The sequence below is a fragment of the Taudactylus pleione genome, unplaced genomic scaffold (genome assembly GCF_031769625.1).
Source record: "Taudactylus pleione unplaced genomic scaffold, aTauple2 ptg000101l, whole genome shotgun sequence".
NCBI classification, from domain to species: domain Eukaryota; kingdom Metazoa; phylum Chordata; class Amphibia; order Anura; family Myobatrachidae; genus Taudactylus; species Taudactylus pleione.
Genome location: NW_028284503.1, coordinates 742,924 through 763,465, shown reverse-complemented (window position 1 = coordinate 763,465; position 20,542 = coordinate 742,924). Strand labels below are relative to the sequence as shown.

The following is a 20,542-nucleotide window of genomic DNA, read 5'->3' as shown; positions in this document are numbered from 1 at the left end:
AGCGTCGAAGTGGGGGGGGAGGCAAACACGGCACCGCAGGGTATGGTCAGGGTTAGGCGGCAGGGGGGTGGGGAGGGAGCGGATTGGGTTAGACTGCAGGAAGGGTGGGTTAGCCTTAGAATACTTAACTGAAAATCGCTGGCAAATTCAAAGTCAGGATAGTGCTACCGGCATTCTGACTGGCAGGATTCTGACTGACGGGACGTCGTACTCAACCCGTTTGCGGCCTTGTTCGAGGCTTATCCCGTCCTTGTTGGAATGCAGAGGATCGCACCCTGTTTATTCAGAATTTCTTGCTAAATCTAACCGTTCACCTGGATTCCAAACCAGCCCAGTGGTAGTGTCGGAGCTTAGCGCTCCTATTTAAAATGTCCTGCTTGGCTTCATCTCGGCAGAGTCTGTTTCCCGGGGGGGCTATAGCTCTGCTGCAGAGTATAAACCTGAAATCCAGTAACAATATAAATATATAGGTGTACACATAACTAGAGTTATCGGAGAAGGAGCAGGTCCCAGGACCATAATTTGAACATGCCGGTGTCTGCAATCTGCAGGAACAAAGTAAGAAGTCCTCCTGCCTAAAGCCCTGCACTCTCCCCCCTCGTGCTTTCCCCTCCCTCACTTATACCATCATATCTCCATTGCCAACAAGGGCACCCAGCCTTTGTGCTCAGCCAGCGCTGCTCTTAGGGGATCTTATGGCTGCACGTGCAGTAACTAGAGCCTGAGGGCCTCATTCAGAGGCGGTCGGAGGATGCAAGCGGTCGCTCAGAAACTGGGCGGCCGCTTGCATCCTGACCAGCCGCCTCTGTTTTGGTCGTAAGGCTGTGGGTTAACACCCACAGCTCTAACGACCGCTAGGGTGATGGTCGCGATGGTCATTGACCATCGCGACCATCGGGGCTTACGACGAGACCCTAGGGTAGGGTCTCACTTGTCGTAAGCCCCGGAGAGCTTCTGACATCACTCAGTGGAGCCGCCCCCAAACGGTAGGGGAACGCCTCCGTTTGGGCTGCCACCCCCCGGCCCGCCTTCCAAACGGGGCGAGCTGTCAATCAACATCGACAGCTCGCCCCCTTTGGAAAGAGATCTGCTACGACCGGCGCTGTCGGTCGTAGCGGGTCTCACGCATGCGTAGACCGTACAAAGCCCTGTATCCCTTGTCCTGCAGTGATTCATACTGTTAGTCTGCATTTTATCTTGTCTATGTGCACCGTATCTGTATATGCACTATGTAAGGCGCTGCGTCACCCTTTTTGGGACCGTATAAAGGATAATGATGATAAAAGGCAATTACTGGTGCAAAACGAGGAGCAGTTGTGCTTCGGCAAGTCCAGCATCCCCATCTCTGTGGCCCTTGGCAGGAGTCAGAGGGGCCCACAAGCCCCAGTGTATCGCATGGGGGAACAAGGACGCAGCCCAAGCTCCTCCGTTTTCCCTCCTCATCTGAATAGGGCACAAGTGTAAATCTCATGGTGATAACGCTTTGGAGCCAGGGTTGCTCTTGAGCCTCATCACCCACCGTACTGGAAAACATGGGGCCCGTTGGTTGGCTCTGTGTATTCGAGGCCCAACATCCACTACAAGAAATGTTATTTCTGTCTGCTCTTTGCAGTGGATTCCCGCTGGTTTGGGCCATGGGTACCAGGAGCTGCAGCAGCTTCCAGTAAACCACATCAACAACCTTTGGGGTCTATTGACTAAGCCTTGGATGGAGATACAGTGAACGGAGGTAAAGTACCAGCCAATCAGCTCCTAACTGCCATGTCACAGGCGCGTTTGAAAAAATGACAGGAGCTGATTGGCTGGTACTTTACCTCCGTTCACTGTATCTCCATCCAAGGCTTAGTAAATAGACCCCATCAGATTTATGAACGGGTGATATATTGTTACCATTTGTTACTAATCTTAAATGGGGCTCCAACCAATCAGCTCCTGTCATGTGTTTGAAAAACGACAGGAGCTGATTGGTTGGAGCACCATGTAAGATTAGTAACAAGTGATGACAAGAACATTTACACTGATAAATCTGATAAATTGTTCTTCCCAGGGCTCCAAGGGATTTGAGAGCTCAGCGGGTGCAGGTAGCAGCGATGGCTTCTGTGTAATGTAAACTCAGCTGTGTCCCTATAAGTAATACCTTTCCACCCGGACATCTTAGTGGGTCCTATCCCTGTTACCATCTGTAGGGCTAGGACCTTTTCCATATACTGTGGGACTAATACCCACTATTGGTTACTGTGGTTTCCCATTCCTTGCTCTTTGGTTGCACAGGCCCTGTGCTCTCATTGTGTCAGTGTTCCGTTCCTATTTCACCGACAATGCCCAACACTCTGCATCCCCGGTAGGGCGGCCTGGTGCCTCGGTGGATCTGTCCCAAATCTCATCAAGGTCCCTCTATTGCATTGGGATCACCCATCATGGGTCACCAATTCCTTCTGCGATTGTTGGTGCACAGCCTCTAACCTGGCCAATCCTAGTGCTCGCCTAATGTCGCGCCGAGGCTGGTGCTCAGGAGACGGACAAACGCTGCAAACGACGCACACAAATGATGCAGCATTAGATCATGCTTCAGTTCTGCTTTTCACATTTTTTTTCCAACCAATAAGAGAGTGAGGCCACCATTAAGGACTGTCACGTGTTCCACAGCGAGGGGGAATGTATAGCAGGGGTATTCAACATGCAGCCCTCCAGCTGATGTGGGAATACACATCCCAGCATGCCCTGACACAGTTCTGCCGGTCGCTCTGACAAAGAGCTCGCTCTGAATCAGGGCCGGTCATTTTTTTTTTTAGAACGGCCTCCTGGCCGCTCGCATAGCTGTGGGTGACCACCCACAGCTATGGCGAGCGGCCAGGAAGATGGTCGCGATGGTCAAGATCATTGGGCTTGCGACGAGACGCTTGTGGTAGGGTCTTGTTGCCGCAAGCCCCAGAGAGCTCTCGGCTCAATCAGAGCCGAAATCTCTCCCACTGTCAGTGGGGCCGCCCCAGACGGTAGGCGTTCTCCAGGGAACGCCTCCGTTTGGGCAGCCACCCCCCCGGCCGGCCAACCAAAGGGGGCGTGCTGTCACTCAACAACGACAGCATGCCCCCTTTGGTGCGAGACCCGGAGCGACGGCTTGCCCGTCGCTATCCGGGTCTCGCGCATGCGCACGACGGAGTCGGTTGTGACCGGGTCTGAATCAGGCCCAGAATTCACAAGGCACATGACCCGAGGGCTGACCTTAGGAATTATACAAGTTTACCCCCCCCCCATTCAATGTATGAACAAAACTTATGTTGTAGTTACCATAGGGATAGCCATTGACCTGCACTGCTCAGGAACCATCGATGGTCTGACACCAATAACAAATAGCTTTCCTATCGGAGGATGCTCTCCGATGGTGTACATTGATGGTGGTGGTCCGAGGGCAGCCACGGTCTGCCATCGTTGGTTCAACCATTAATCGTTTTCCCATACTGTTTTGAAGCCATCGGCCATAATGTTCCTGCTGGATCATATTTCTGCTTCTTTGAGGACCCATCCATGGCCACAATGATGTCACTCATTAGGCCACACACTACTGCATTCTGGGATGATTATTACACCTCCAATAAGTGGATACAAGATGGGGAATTATTGAGGCATCATGTAGACTCTTCCCTTAGGGGCATGTCCAGTGCTTCCAACATACTGTATTGCCCCCTTCCCCTAACCTAAAAGCACCCACCCTTCACACACACCACACCCCATCTACATTTGTCTGACCAGGAGCAAACTGATCATGTTGGCAAAGCAGAGCCCTCAAATGGGGTCTGGCAGGGGAACGGAATAAGGCCGTCTGCACACAAGTGCTCAGCCCATATTGTTTCCCCATTTGAGCTCCCACCCATTCATTATAAGTGTCATCCACAAGCAGAAGCAGAGGGGGCAACACAGACTGAGCACTCGTGCTGGGAGAAGTTAAAGGGCATCTGGAGAAGAGAAGACAAGTAATGGCACCTCTCCTGCACGAACAGTTTTATACGCCCATCCCTTAGTGGTGTTTATTAGACATATACAAAGGGAAACTAATAATATACTGAGTTGCTTTGGCTTTAATTAAAGAAAAACGTAATTTAGTTTATGATCAATTGTATATGGATAAAACCAAATGATAAAAACACCTCTGTCAGATTGAGATGCCGTACCCTGTGGCACAGAGGATTCTAAGTGCCTCATTACCAGCTGTGAGTTATTAAAGTCCTGTGCCTTATCGCTAATAGAATACAAATGAAGCTGAAAAGTTGCCCACCTAAAATTTGTAGAATAAACCTGGGGACCAAAATAATGGTTAGCCCGATAGCGGCTGTGCTGTGCGCAAGCCTCACCTCCCACCGGACTGGCCTCGGAGAATACAGCACCCACACCGCCGGCTAATTGGCAATTATAGGTAGAGAAATGACTATCAATAAGCAGGTTCTGGATTTAATTAGCTGACAGTGTCAGGCACAGCACAGGCTGGAAGGAATTAGCGGCCCCCAGAGAAATGGGATCTGCCTCCTACAACTGCAGGAATAGATGCTCCTTAGACAGAATCAGTTCACGGGAGACAGATTACACCCGCCTGGCAGATCCACCGGCCTGGAGCTCTGTGCCCACCTTAAGCATGGCTGCCACATCCGTCAGGATACACTTTGCAAGGACAGGTTGCTGTTATGTGGGCACATCATCACACCCATCTAATACCCATTTTACACCAGAGCTAAAACCCGGGTTATTGTAGGGTTTAACACTGGAATAACCCGTGAAACCCTGCAGTGTAAACGGCGTGATCCGGGTCATTGTGACATGGATCGTGCCGCATTTCCTGCCGACTGGCTGGCTTCAGTGGCGCTTGGAGAAGACGTCATCTCCAAGCGTCCACTTCAACGCCGGGTCTCTGCAGACCCAGATCCAGTGTGAACGGCGCCGACTCGGGAATATCCTGGGGCGGGGCCGATGGAAATTCCGGGTCTGATCCGGATTGGTACCCTGTTCCATCCTCTGGGTCAGACCTGGAATTTCGGTATAAAAGCGGTATTACTCATTGCTCCCGGCATTCCGTGTAGCCAGCGAGGACGTCTGCAAATTTGCCAAAGTAAATGAAAGAATATATCCTTGTCCATTTTCTTTCATTTTTTTCTAATTAAATTCATGTTCTGCAAGTGATAATAAAATGATGAACAAACACGGTTATTATTATTTATTTAGTTGCTGCCTTATGCTTAAAAAAAATAAAACATTTAACGTTAGCGCTCACAGGCTTTTTTTTTTTTAAATGACCAATGGCCTTTGCAGTACAGACCGTAGCTTTTGTACTTAATATGGGTAAAAACCTGTTAACCCCGAGGAAGGGGGTGGGGGCATTAGGTTTACTAAGTGCAGATTGTTACCAGGATACATGACAGCTGTATCCGTGTCCTCCATTCACACAGGCTAATGGTTGCCAGGTAACAGGACAACGTGCCAGTCAATGATTAAACTGCGATAATAGGTTATATGATACAAGTTAAGTGATGAGGTCTTTATATTCGCCGTAGTACAGGGTCACTGCAGAACAGAGATTACACCATTCACAATAAGGGAATATTAAATACTGTCCAATCATTCAATGTATGTTCCACAACAACAGATATATATATATATTAGCAGTAAATGATACTAAGGACCTGGAAACAGGACTTGTGAATCGCACATATATCTAGGAGTATATTTACTAAAGTGCAGGTTTTTAGAAGTGGAGATGTTGCCCTTAGCAACCAATCAGATTCTACTTAGAAGGTTCTAGATAAATGTTAAGTAGAATCTGATTGGTTGCTAAGGGCAACATCTCGACTTCTGAAAACCACACTTTAGTAAATGTTCCCCCTAGTCTGAAGGACACAGAGAAAACATGGTTGCTACACATAAATGCGCGCACATTGGCGTCAGTACACGTATAGGCCATACGCTAATACTTTCTGGACCTGCCCAGGTGGGTACAGCAGCCTCTACCCCTTTGCTACAGGACCTGGCCAGGTTCCCTTCAGACCCTGCTTAATGGTTTATGCCAGTTGTGTTACTTGCACCAAGGGACTGTACAGGCCACATTCTCCCGAATATTAGAGCAGTCCGCAAAATGGCAGCCTCCGCTGGTATGGTAGACAGGCTTTGCATGCTGGGTGTAACGTATGTACATGCCATACTGAATTCGGGGTGAATTTAGATGTGTTTTGTGAAAGGTGGTGGTGGGGGGGGGGGACTATTTCACTTAACATCTGTCTTTCATACGTATCCAACAAACAGGCCGCCCCCACGCTCATAATAAAACTGCTCTGCAGTAGAATGCCCAGCAGCACCTGGACACTACACAGTCTTTGCTACGAGCACCAGTATATAGCCTGCAAATTAACATGAAGAAAAACAATGTCTGTCGGTTCAGAAGACGTCACAATAAAATTATTGTACTCGCTAAAAATGGGCTGAAATTTGCTCATTGCTTTATGGGGTTTTCTGTGAACTTCATCTGCATTCCACCAAATGTAAAAATAGATTTATGATATAGAACCCTACCCACACACTCCAGCTGTCTCCAAATGGTCCCTGCCAAGCACGTCCTTATCGTACACCATGGGAAGTGACAGGGGGGACGGCACAGAGAGGACCCCCCCCCCCCAACAGAGGTCATGGAGTCTTATGAGAAGAAGAATATGCCTGGATTATTTTATTGAAACGTAGCCCTTTCTTAACAATTACGCGGTGACCTTACAAGACAACATTGTAATCAAAGACACAAATCCCTCTGTCTTCTCCACTCACGGTGGCCAACACTTACGTAAGGTGAGCACTCTGTCAGAGAACCAGCATACAGAATACATACTTGGCCAGGTCACTAACTATACTCGACAAGCAGGTGGTTTATTATATTACTGGGACTGAGACTCATTACTGACGCTTGACACCCAAAAGAAAACAACATTATGGTGAAAACTTTGAATTACGCTGACTTTAACCCGTATGAAATGCAACACTGTAACGATGACAAGAGCATGATGTGCCAAATGCGTAGGGTAAGTGACTGAAATGCATTGGTTATTTTAGGGTGACTGAAATGCGTTGGGTATTTTAGGGTAAGTGACTGAAATGCGTTGGATATTTTAGGGTAAGTGACTGAAATGCATTGGGTATTTTAAGGTAAGTGACTGAAATGCGTTGGGTATTTTAGGGTAAGTGACTGAAATGCATTGGATATTTTAGGGTAAGTGACTGAAATGCGTTGGGTATTTTAGTGCAAGTGACTGAAATGCATTGGATATTTTAGGGTAAGTGACTGAAATGCATTGGGTATTTTAGGGTAAGTGACTGAAATGCATTGGATATTTTAGGGTAAGTGACTGAAATGCGTTGGGTATTTTAGTGTAAGTGACTGAAATGCATTGGATATTTTAGGGTAAGTGACTGAAATGCATTGGATATTTTAGGGTAGGTGACTGAAATGCATTGGGTATTTTAGTGTAAGTGACTGAAATGCATTGGATATTTTAGGGTAAGTGACTGAAATGCGTTTGATATTTTAGGGTAAGTGACTGAAATGCATTGGATATTTTAGGGTAAGTGACTGAAATGCATTAGATATTTTAGGGTAGGTGACTAAAATGCATTGGATATTTTAGGGTAAGTGACTGAAATGCGTTGGGTATTTTAGGGTAAGTGACTGAAATGCATTGGGTATTTTAGGGTAAGTGACTGAAATGCGTTGGTTATTTTAGGGTAAGTGACTGAAATGCGTTGGTTATTTTAGGGTAAGTGACTGAAATGCATTGGATATTTTAGGGTAGGTGACTGAAATGCATTGGATATTTTAGGGTAAGTGACTGAAATGCATTGGATATTTTAGGGTAAGTGAATGAAATGCGTTGGCTATTTTAGGGTAAGTGACTGAAATGCATTGGATATTTTAGGGTAGGTGACTGAAATGCATTGGATATTTTAGGGTAAGTGACTGAAATGCGTTGGGTATTTTAGGGTAAGTGACTGAAATGCATTGGGTATTTTAGGGTAAGTGACTGAAATGCGTTGGATATTTTAGGGTAAGTGAATGAAATGCGTTGGGTATTTTAGAGTAAGTGATTGAAATGCATTGGGTATTTTAGGGTAAGTGACTGAAATGCATTGGATATTTTAGAGTAGGTGACTGAAATGCATTGGGTATTTTAGGGTAAGTGACTGAAATGCGTTGGATATTTTAGGGTAAGTGAATGAAATGCGTTGGGTATTTTAGAGTAAGTGATTGAAATGCATTGGGTATTTTAGGGTAAGTGACTGAAATGCATTGGATATTTTAGAGTAGGTGACTGAAATGCATTGGGTATTTTAGGGTAAGTGACTGAAATGCGTTGGATATTTTAGGGTAAGTGAATGAAATGCGTTGGAGTGACTGAAATGCATTGGGTATTTTAGAGTAGGTGACTGAAATGCATTGGGTATTTTAGGGTAAGTGACTGAAATGCATTGGGTATTTTAGAGTAGGTGACTAAAATGCATTGGGTATTTTAGGGTAAGTGACTGAAATGCGTTGGTTATTTTAGGGTAAGTGAATGAAATGCGTTGGGTATTTTAGAGTAAGTGATTGAAATGCATTGGGTATTTTAGGGTAAGTGACTGAAATGCGTTGGTATTTTAGAGTAGGTGACTGAAATGCGTTAGGTATTTTAGGGTAAGTGACTGAAATGCGTTGGGTATTTTAGGGTAAGTGACTGAAATGTGTTGGGTCACACAGAATTTCTCTATCCAATCATTTTATTTACAGAAAACCCAACTGTTTTATTCCCAGTTGTGTAAAAATAAATATTGCTTAAATTATTATTATTTTTAACAAAACATAATGTTGGTGCCACCATGCCACTTTATGCCCACAATTTTCTTTATCAGGGCTGTCTGCAATGTATTGGAGTTTTGTTTGGTAGATTAAGGGTTAACATTTTTGTCTCTTTACTTCTCACCAGTCAATCACACAAAAGTATTGGGAGGGTTGGAGTCAATGGGCCAAGCCAGTTTTTTCTCCTTGGCTTCACGGTCAAATGAATCGTATACGGAGTCCGTAACCGCAGTTTTACCCGGGATGGGCAATTCACAGATACCAACATAGTTCCTTTTTGCCATGCGGGAGCTGGTAGTGACGGTATAAGCATTGCTCCTGTAACACTTCATGGACGACATACAGAAGGTCTCCTTCATGCCACGTCGAAAGTTGGCATTGTATACAGAGTACAGGGTAGGCTTGGCAGCTGAGGAACCAAAAGAGAGCCAGGAGACAGCCAGATAGGCAAGGCAGCAGTGCCGCTCGTCTCTTTCATCTGGATGCCACAACTGTGCAACATAAAATGGCAGCCAAGACACTAGGAAGATGGTATTGAGCATCAGGAACATTTTAATGGTTTTGACTTTGGTCCTGGGCACAATGTTCATGGTGCGTCTGACACTGAGTCTGTCCGTGCCAATACGCCAAATATATTTCACCACCTTTTGGTAAAAGAGGATGATGAGAGCAGAGGGTACAAGGAAGCCCACAAGGAGATGCGCCACTCCATAGACTGCCCCATCCCAGGATGGGGGAGGGAAAAAGTTACAGTGTCCATCCACACCGTCATAAAAGAAGAAGGCTGGAGAGACAAAGGCAGCATCGAAAAGCCACGAAGCCACTATCATCCTTTTGGCTTTTTCCCTGGAGACCTTGAAGCTCAGCGGGTACAGGATGGTGTAGAAACGGTCAAGACAGATGGATAAAAGGACATAAATTTGTACTCCAGGTGTCAAGTAGTGTAAATAACGTGACAATTTACACATGGCACTACCCAGTGCCCAGCGGCCAGAGCTGACCTGCAACAATGTAAAGGGGGCACTCCCAAGGCTAAGCAACAAGTCCGCACATGCCAGAGACACCACAAAGTAATTTGTTGTAGACTGCGTCCGCCGGCTACGGTGGATGACGAGGCACACCAAAGCATTGCCAAAGACTGAAAGAATCCAGATAACCCCAAAGACTAGGCCAGCTGCCGCCATCTCCCCCGGGAACAGGAACTGAATTGGTACAGTGCTGTTCCTCCTCCCGGCTGCGCCATCTTTAAAAACTCCGGGGATTAACGGTTCTCCGTCCGTCATTGGGCAGGTGGTTAAGCTATTATTTGGCAGCGGGTAGAGAACTGTGGGTAGGTTGAAACGAGGCCTTTGTGCATCCATTTCGTGAGCAAACACCATCTTCAGATGTAGACTTGGGGACCTGGGAATGTCCAGTATGGAAAAGGAGTGAAGGTGATGAAGATACAGAGGACGGGGACATTAGTGGAAAGGTGGTGATGAGGATATCAAGGGATAGGACACTAGATAGGAGATGGTGATAAAGTACAGAGGACTTGGGCATTAGAGGAGCGATAGGGATGTGAATACAGGATGTGGACACTAGAGGAAGGAGGAGGATGAATATACAGAGGGAGAGGGCATTAGAGAAGGAATTTTGTTGCGGATATAGAAGATGTGGACAGTCAAAAAGAGGCTGTGATAACAATACTGATTAAGAGGCCACTGAAGGAGAGGTGGTAATGTGAACACAGAGAATGAGTCCATTAGGAGAGCTGTAGTGAGGAGGATACAGAGGAGGAGAACATTAGAGAACAGGTAATGGTGAGGATACAGAGGAGGAGAACATTAGAGAACAGGTAATGGTGAGGATACAGAGGAGGAGAACATTAGAGAACAGGTAATGGTGAGGATACAGAGGAGGAGAACATTAGAGAACAGGTAATGGTGAGAATACAGAGTAGGAGAACGTTAGAGAACAGGTAATGGTGAGAATACAGAGGAGGAGAACATTAGAGAACAGGTAATGGTGAGGATACAGAGGAGAAGGACATGAGAGAACAGGTAATGGTGAGGATATGGAAGAGGACATTAGAGAACAGGTAATGGTGAGGATACAGAGGAGAAGGACATTAGAGGACAGGTAATGGTGAGGATACGGAAGAGGAGGACATTAGAGGACAGGTGGTGGTGAGGATATGGAAGAGGAGGACATTAGAGGACAGATGGTGATGAGGATACAGAGGAGGAGGACATTAGAGGACAGTTGGTTATGAAGACACAGAGGAGGAGGACATTAGAGGACAGGTGATGATGAGGACACAGAGGAGGAAGACATTTTGAGGATAATTAAAAATGTTATTTATCAAAAGTGTGAAAATGTGAGAGGGAAACGTTTGGGAAGAAGGTGATTTGGTTATATGAAATAAAGTGAAACAGATAAAAGGAAAAAAAATAAGAAGATTAAAATCAGTATAGAATAACCTTATCACAAAAATGTTACAATTTAATAAATGTATTTATCTTCTGAATTTGTAAGTTACTTTATGAGATCAGGATAATGTTCAGCTCTAAGGGATGTAACAGGTACTGGTCAGGACATGAGAAGGGAGAGGACAGATAACCAGAGGGAGGGATGCTGGTCAGTACATGAGAAGGGAGAGGACAGGTAACCAGAGGGAGGGATGCTGGTCAGTACATGAGAAGGTAGAGGACAGGTAACCAGAGGGAGGGATGCTGGTCAGTACATGAGAAGGGAGAGGACAGGTAACCAGAGGGAGGGATGCTGGTCAGTACATGAGAAGGGAGAGTACAGGTAACCAGAGGGAGGGAGTGTGGTCAGTACATGAGAAGGGAGAGTACAGGTGACCAGAGGGAGGGAGTGTGGTCAGTACATGAGAAGGGAGAGGACAGGTAACCAGAGGGAGGGAGTGTGGTCAGTACTTGAGAAGGGAGAGGACAGGTGACCAGAGGGAGGTAGTGTGGTCAGTACTTGAGAAGGGAGAGGACAGGTAACCAGAGGGAGGGAGTGTTGTCAGTACATGAGAAGGGAGAGGACAGGTAACCAGAGGGAGGGAGTGTGGTCAGTACATGAGAAGGGAGAGTACAGGTGACCAGAGGGAGGGAGTGTGGTCAGTACATGAGAAGGGGGAGTACAGGTGACCAGAGGGAGGGAGTGTGGTCTGTACATGAGACGGGAGAGTACAGGTAACCGGAGGGAGCGTGTGTGGTCAGTACATGAGAAGGGAGAGGACAGGTAACCAGAGGGAGGGAGTGTGGTCAGTACATGAGAAGGGAGAGGACAGGTAACCAGAGGGAAGGACTGTGGTCAGTACATGAGAAGAGAGAGGACAGGTAACCAGAGGGAGGGAGTGTGGTCAGTACATGAGAAGAGAGAGGACAGGTAACCAGAGGGAGGGAGTGTGGTCTGTACATGAGAAGGGAGAGTACAGGTGACCAGAGGGAGGGAGTGTGGTCAGTACATGAGAAGAGAGAGGACAGGTAACCAGAGGGAAGGACTGTGGTCAGTACATGAGAAGAGAGAGGACAGGTGACCAGAGGGAGGGAGTGTGGTCTGTACATGAGAATGGAGAGTACAGGTAACCTACATCCGAAGGGAGAGTACAGGTAACCGGAGGGAGTGTGGTCAGTACATGAGAAGGGAGAGGACAGGTGACCAGAGGGAGGGAGTGTGGTCAGTACATGAGAAGAGAGAGGACAGGTAACCAGAGGGAAGGAGTGTGGTCAGTACATGAGAAGGGAGAGGACAGGTAACCAGAGGGAGAGAGTGTGGTCAGTACATGAGAAGAGAGAGGACAGGTGACCAGAGGGAGGGAGTGTGGTCTGTACATGAGAAGGGAGAGTACAGGTAACCTACATCCGAAGGAAGAGTACAGGTAACCAGAGGGAGAGAGTGTGGTCTGTACATGAGAAGGGAGAGTACAGGTAACCAGAGGGAGAGAGTGTGGTCAGTACATGAGAAGGGAGAGGACAGGTAACCAGAGGGAGGGAGTGTGGTCAGTACATGAGAAGGGAGAGGACAGGTAACCAGAGGGAGGAAGTGTGGTCAGTACATGAGAAGGGAGAGGACAGGTAACCAGAGGGAGGGAGTGTGGTCAGTACATGAGAAGGGAGAGTACAGGTAACCAGAGGGAGGGAGTGTGGTCAGTACATGAGACGGGAGAGTACAGGTAACCAGAGGGAGGGAGTGTGGTCAGTACATGAGAAGGGAGAGGACAGGTAACCAGAGGGAAGGAGTGTGGTCAGTACATGAGAAGGGAGAAGACAGGTGACCAGAGGGAGGGAGTGTGGTCAGTACATGAGAAGGGAGAAGACAGGTAACCAGAGGGAGTGAGTGTGGTCAGTACATGAGAAGGGAGAGGACAGGTAACCAGAGGGAAGGAGTGTGGTCAGTAAATGAGAAGGGAGAGGACAGGTAACCAGAGGGAAGGAGTGTGGTCAGTACATGAGAAGGGAGAGGACAGGTAACCAGAGGGAGGGAGTGTGGTCAGTACATGAGAAGGGAGAGGACAGGTGACCAGAGGGAGGGAGTGTGGTCAGTACATGAGGAGAGGACAGGTGACCAGAGGGAGGGAGTGTGGTCAGTACATGAGAAGGGAGAGGACAGGTAACCAGAGGGAGGGAGTGTGGTCAGTAGAAGAGAAGGGAGAGTACAGGTAACCAGAGGGAGGGAGTGTGGTCAGTACATGAGAAGGGAGAGGACAGGTGACCAGAGGGAGGGAGTGTGGTCAGTACATGAGAAGGGAGAGGACAGGTAACCAGAGGGAGGGAGTGTGGTCAGTACATGAGAAGGGAGAGGACAGGTAACCAGAGGGAGGGAGTGTGGTCAGTACATGAGAAGGGAGAGGACAGGTAACCAGAGGGAGGGAGTGTGGTCAGTACATGAGAAGGGAGAGTACAGGTAACCAGAGGGAGGGAGTGTGGCCAGTACATGAGAAGGGAGAGTACAGGTAACCAGAGGGAGGGAGTGTGGTCAGTACATGAGAAGGGAGAGGACAGGTAACCAGAGGGAGGGAGTGTGGTCAGTACATGAGAAGGGAGAGGACAGGTAACCAGAGGGAGAGAGTGTGGTCAGTACATGAGAAGGGAGAGTACAGGTAACCAGAGGGAGGGAGTGTGGTCAGTACATGAGAAGGGAGAGGACAGGTAACCAGAGGGAGAGAGTGTGGTCAGTACATAAGAAGGGAGAGTACAGGTAACCAGAGGGAGGGAGTGTGGTCAGTACATGAGAAGGGAGAGGACAGGTAACCAGAGGGAGGGAGTGTGGTCAGTACATGAGAAGGGAGAGGACAGGTAACCAGAGGGAGGGAGTGTGGTCAGTACATGAGAAGGGAGAGGACAGGTGACCAGAGGGAGTGTGGTCAGTACACGAGAAGGGAGAGTACAGGTAACCAGAGGGAGAGAGTGTGGTCAGTACATGAGAAGGGAGAGGACAGGTAACCAGAGGGAGGGAGTGTGGTCAGTACATGAGAAGGGAGAGGACAGGTAACCAGAGGGAGGGAATGTGGTCAGTACATGAGAAGGGAGAGGACAGGTAACCAGAGGGAGAGAGTGTGGTCAGTACATGAGAAGGGAGAGGACAGGTAACCAGAGGGAGGGAGTGTGGTCAGTACATGAGAAGGGAGAGGACAGGTAACCAGAGGGAGAGAGTGTGGTCAGTACATGAGAAGGGAGAGGACAGGTAACCAGAGGGAGAGAGTGTGGTCAGTACATAAGGGAGAGTACAGGTAACCAGAGGGAGGGAGTGTGGTTAGTACAAGAGAAGGGAGAGTACAGGTAACCAGAGGGAGGGAGTGTGGTCAGTACATGAGAAGGGAGAGGACAGGTGACCAGAGGGAGAGAGTGTGGTCAGTACATGAGAAGGGAGAGGACAGGTAACCAGAGGGAGGGAGTGTGGTCAGTACATGAGAAGGGAGAGTACAGGTAACCAGAGGGAGAGAGTGTGGTCTATACATGAGAAGGGAGAGGACAGGTAACCAGAGGGAGGGAGTGTGGTCAGGACATGAGAAGGGAGAGGACAGGTAACTAATAATTTAGTCATATAAATAAAAAAACAAATAAAAACCTTTATAAAAGTATTTTGTTTAATCGATCAGTTCCATGATGCCCCTGATGAAGTCATCCAGGCGACAAGCATAGTGTGTTCTCCCCCCTCATCTTAGCTACCTAATGGGAGCGATCGGGCCAGACCAGCCGGTCATTGCAGCTAACTGTGAGTCCTTCCAATCCGTAAGCCCTATTCGGAGCCACACACAATGCGGATGTTCATTTAGTTGCACATTTTTTTTTTTGCTACTGCAAGAAAATCCCTAAAAATCTGCTGCAGCGTGAATGCGTTACACAGTGAGCGCACAGTGGGGCAGATGTATGACGCTCTGGGAAGTGATAAAGTGGAGAGCGATAAACAACCAACCACTCAGCTCCCAACTGTCATTTTTCAAACACAGCCTGTAACATGACAGTTGGGAGCTGATTGGTTGGTCGTTTATCACTCTGCACTTTATCACTTTCCAGAGCATCATACATCTGCCCCATTGTCTTAAGACCGGTACACACTAGACGATGTCTAGACGATGTCTAGTGTGTACCGGCCTCGTTAGCATCAGGACCCGGCATCGGCATGTGTATACACAGTCGCCCACGGCGGGGGCCATGCCGCATTCGGCAACATGGCCTTCGCCAACGATGTTAGCTGACACTGACGCCCAATCACTCACATAGGAGGTCATACCCGAATGGAAAATCTTCGATGGTTTCGATGGTCTGACCGATGGTGGAATCTATAGACGCACCAGGCGGTATCAAAGTCTCCAGTCGATGACCGTGAGCGTCTCAGTCCTTGTACAGCAGGGAAGGATGATCTAAGCTGTCCCGGCTGTGTCATGCATAGAGGGAGCCAGGGCAGTGTCAGGACACACCAGCTGACGAGGAGGCTATAGAGATATATATATATATATATATATATAGTTATATATATATATCATACTGTGGCTAGGTAATAACTCTTCAGCTGGGGTTTCCAGGATCAGTGATATGCATTGTTATATAGTCAGATCTAGTTCAACAAATCCTTTGCACCCTCCCAGAGGTAGCCTTATACCCCTGCCAGGATCCGCCTCACATCACAGCAAGGGCAGTATGCACAAAGTATAGGATAGGAGCAAGCAAAATACCGAGCTAACTAAATAAAAATAATATAGTAGGGAACATACAAGTAGCTAATACAAGGGCGCACATTTTGATGAGGCAGGAACTGACGAGCGTTCCTGAGAGTTTACAATCTAATGTATAATAATTACTGTGCGCTCCTGTAGATTTGGTCGGAAGATGTCCGCTGCTGACCTGGGAGTGCCGTCATCATCTGAGCGTGGTGAGTTGTCTGGAAGTGATCCGGCCACTCGGCCTGAAACCCAAACAGCCATGTCCGGCATGATATTCATCAGGCAGCACGGTGTCATAGTGGTTAACATTGCTGCCTCATACCAATGAGGTCATGAATTTGATTCCTAATCAGGGCCCTACCCGTGTGGCGTTTGTATGTTCTCCCTGTGTTTGGGCAGGTTTCTCCCAGGTGCTCCGGTTGCGAATGGCCAAATATTCTCTCTAAAGCGCTGCGGAATATGTGTTCGCTATGAAAGTAGCTGGTTGTGCTCATGTTCTGCCAAGGTATGGAAACATTTAGTGACTTGCAAGGACCAGCGCATTGCTGGGCACAATAGCCAAATTTGAGAGATTTATTGGTGATAGGACAGCAGTGAAAAAAAAAAAAAAAGGTATAGATGTGTCCTCACTTACTGAGGCCCTGAATTCAGAGCCGGACGCTCTGACAGAGCGCTCGCTCTGAATCAGGGCCGGCCTTCTTGTTTTTTAGAGTAGCCTCCTGGCCGCTCACATAGCTGTGGGTGACCACCCACAGCAATAGCGAGCGGCCAGGAAGATGGTTGCGATGGTCAAGACCATCGCGACCATCGGGCATGCGACGAGACCCTTGTGGTAGGGTCTCTTTGCCGAAATCTCACAGAGCCGAAATCTCTCCCACTGACATAATTCGTGATGTCAGTGGGGCCGCCCCCAAACGGAGGCGTTCACATGGGAACGCCTCAGTTTGGGCAGCCACTCCCCCGACCCACCCACCAGAGGGGGCGTGCTGTCACTCAACATTGACAGCACGCCCCCTTTGGTACGAGACCCGGAGTGACGGTTTGCCCGTCGCTATCCGGGTCTCGCCATGCGCACGACGGAGCCGGCTCCGTCGTGCACATGCGCACTGGAGCAACATCGACCCGCTGGTGAGCGCATAGCGCTCGTGAGCGGGTCTGAATCAGGCCCTGAGTGTCCTTACGCCACGGCGCGAAATGCCAGGCACGACTGAGGCGCTCTGAGAGGGGCAGCACACATTCTTTACATATTGCGTCTTAGTCACAACGCAGACAAAGCCGCAGACAGTGCACTACAGACACCGGGCTGAGAGTTTAACCGCGCAGGAATTGGTTTTACACGCGTACAAAGTCACGGATGACGCACTGAGGTACATGGCATGAGAAATAGGAGTGGCCACCCGTATCGCAGCACCAGGCCGAGACTCAGTCGCACACACATGTACAAATGTCGCACGCCAAAATGATTAGTGTAACCTAGCAAAGTAGATTTGTCGCTTCCCTTTATTTTAATTATGCAAATAATTAACGCACATTTTGAGCGAAAAAGACGCTCGGCAAGGCCGAATCGCACGGGACCTCCCACACGAGAGGAGCTATTTGGCGCTACTGAAGCAACAGTAAGACAGGAAACATCTGTACTTTTATATATATATTAAGATAAACACTATCCAGCTGTGCCTGACAACCGCGGGCACCAGCGGACGAGAGGTCCTGCTCTGTCCCCCTCACACACCCAGCATCACTGACGTCCTAGTTTCCATGGCGCGGCCTAGACGCTGCAGAGAGCAATGGTCATTATGCGACCTCGGAGACCGTATGGATAACGGGGGGGGGGGGGGGGGTTTTGAATTAATTAGCCACGCAGAGTCGCTGGATGCCAGTCTTACACTTTAACCCCTGCACATTAACCCCGTTCCGCCATTTTAGCAAGGTTAAAAAAATCCAGAGGTGAGATCAGTATAACTTGAGACAAACCTTCCAATGAGGACAAGTGGAGAAGTTACCTGTAGCAACCAATCAGCTCCTAGCTATCATTTATCTGATACAGTCCACAACTGCCCGCCGCCCAAATGGGGCCCTACTGTGATGGCCTCTGAACGCGCTCAGAAGTGGCGGGCAAGTGCCGAGAGCCCCAAGTTTCGGTAATGCAGGGTTCTCCTCACGCTATATTTATCAGGCGGTCCGCCCGGCAAAATTTCCCTGCCACCTGGTGTCGAGGCCAAAAGTACCACTGCACTGACGCGCAGCGCGATTTTATTGGCCGGGTCACAAGGCAGCTCACCGCTGAAAGGAGGATGCTGCCCACCCCCCTCCACCTCAACCCCAGCCCACCCTGTCAGAGCCGCTCCCGCCGGAAGGAGGATGCTGTCCGACCCCTCCAATAGTGGCCCTAAGGACATCGCAGGAGTCCGTTAGTGACCACAAGGACATCGCAGGAGTCCGTTAGTGACCACAAGGACATCGCAGGAGTCCGTTAGTGACCACAAGGACATCGCAGGAGTCCGCTAGTGACCACAAGGACATCGCAGGAGTCCGTTAGTGACCACAAGCACATCGCAGGAGTCCGTTAGTGACCACAAGGACATCGCAGGAGTCCGCTAGTGACCACAAGGACATCGCAGGAGTCCGCTAGTGACCACAAGGACATCGCAGGAGTCCGCTAGTGACCACAAGGACATCGCAGGAGTCCGCTAGTGACCACAAGGACATCGCAGGAGTCCGCTAGTGACCACAAGGACATCGCAGGAGTCCGCTAGTGACCACAAGGACATCGCAGGAGTCCGCTAGTGACCACAAGGACATCGCAGGAGTCCGCTAGTGACCACAAGGACATCGCAGGAGTCCGCTAGTGACCACAAGGACATCGCAGGAGTCCGCTAGTGACCACAAGGACATCGCAGGAGTCCGCTAGTGACCACAAGGACATCGCAGGAGTCCGCTAGTGACCACAAGGACATCGCAGGAGTCCGCTAGTGACCACAAGGACATCGCAGGAGTCCGTTAGTGACCACAAGGACATCGCAGGAGTCCGTTAGTGACCACAAGGACATCGCAGGAGTCCGTTAGTGACCACAAGGACAGGGTAGGGGGCCATTAGTGACCACAAGGACATCGCAGGAGTCCGTTAGTGACCACAAGGACATCGCAGGAGTCCGTTAGTGACCACAAGGACATCGCAGGAGTCCGTTAGTGACCACAAGGACATCGCAGGAGTCCGTTAGTGACCACAAGGACATCGCAGGAGTCCGCTAGTGACCACAAGGACATCGCAGGAGTCCGCTAGTGACCACAAGGACATCGCAGGAGTCCGTTAGTGACCACAAGCACATCGCAGGAGTCCGCTAGTGACCACAAGGACATCGCAGGAGTCCGCTAGTGACCACAAGGACATCGCAGGAGTCCGCTAGTGACCAGAAGGACATCGCAGGAGTCCGCTAGTGACCACAAGGACATCGCAGGAGTCCGCTAGTGACCACAAGGACATCGCAGGAGTCCGCTAGTGACCACAAGGACATCGCAGGAGTCCGCTAGTGACCACAAGGACATCGCAGGAGTCCGCTAGTGACCACAAGGACATCGCAGGAGTCCGCTAGTGACCACAAGGACATCGCAGGAGTCCGCTAGTGACCACAAGGACATCGCAGGAGTCCGCTAGTGACCACAAGGACATCGCAGGAGTCCGCTAGTGACCACAAGGACATCGCAGGAGTCCGCTAGTGACCACAAGGACATCGCAGGAGTCCGCTAGTGACCACAAGGACATCGCAGGAGTCCGCTAGTGACCACAAGGACATCGCAGGAGTCCGCTAGTGACCACAAGGACATCGCAGGAGTCCGCTAGTGACCACAAGGACATCGCAGGAGTCCGCTAGTGACCACAAGGACATCGCAGGAGTCCGCTAGTGACCACAAGGACATCGCAGGAGTCCGCTAGTGACCACAAGGACATCGCAGGAGTCCGCTAGTGACCACAAGGACATCGCAGGAGTCCGCTAGTGACCACAAGGACATCGCAGGAGTCCGCTAGTGACCACAAGGACATCGCAGGAGTCCGCTAGTGACCACAAGGACATCGCAGGAGTCCGCTAGTGACCACAAGGACATCGCAGGAGTCCGCTAGTGACCACAAGGACATCGCAGGAGTCCGTTAGTGACCACAAGGACATCGCAGGAGTCCGTTAGTGACCACATGGACATCGCAGGAGTCCGTTAGTGACCACATGGACATCGCAGGAGTCCGTTAGTGACCACAAGGACATCGCAGGAGTCCGTTAGTGACCACATGGACATCGCAGGAGTCCGTTAGTGACCACAAGGACATCGCAGGAGCCCGTTAGTGACCACAATCACATCGCAGGAGCCCGTTAGTGACCACAAGGACAGGGGAGGAGTCCGTTAGTGACCACAAGGACATCGCAGGAGTCCGTTAGTGACCACAAGGACATCGCAGGAGTCCGTTAGTGACCACAAGGACATCGCAGGAGTCCGTTAGTGACCACAAGGACATCGCAGGAGTCCGTTAGTGA

The 20,542-nt window shown here is 49.3% G+C and overlaps 1 protein-coding gene across 1 annotated transcript; it reads right to left on the bottom strand.

The window, feature by feature from the left end:
* Positions 1–6,683: 6,683 nt before the first annotated feature.
* On the bottom strand, positions 6,684–10,322 carry GPR19 (G protein-coupled receptor 19). The gene has a single exon (XM_088470587.1). It carries the CDS (start codon positions 10,234–10,236, stop codon positions 8,989–8,991), a length of 1,248 nt encoding a protein of 415 aa, XP_088326713.1. The 5' UTR covers positions 10,237–10,322; the 3' UTR covers positions 6,684–8,988.
* Positions 10,323–20,542: the final 10,220 nt, after the last annotated feature.

Bases quoted from the DNA above. Each gene is read 5' to 3' on its own strand.
- GPR19 (XM_088470587.1), bottom strand. From the start codon at position 10,236: ATGGTGTTTGCTCACGAAATGGATGCACAAAGGCCTCGTTTCAACCTA.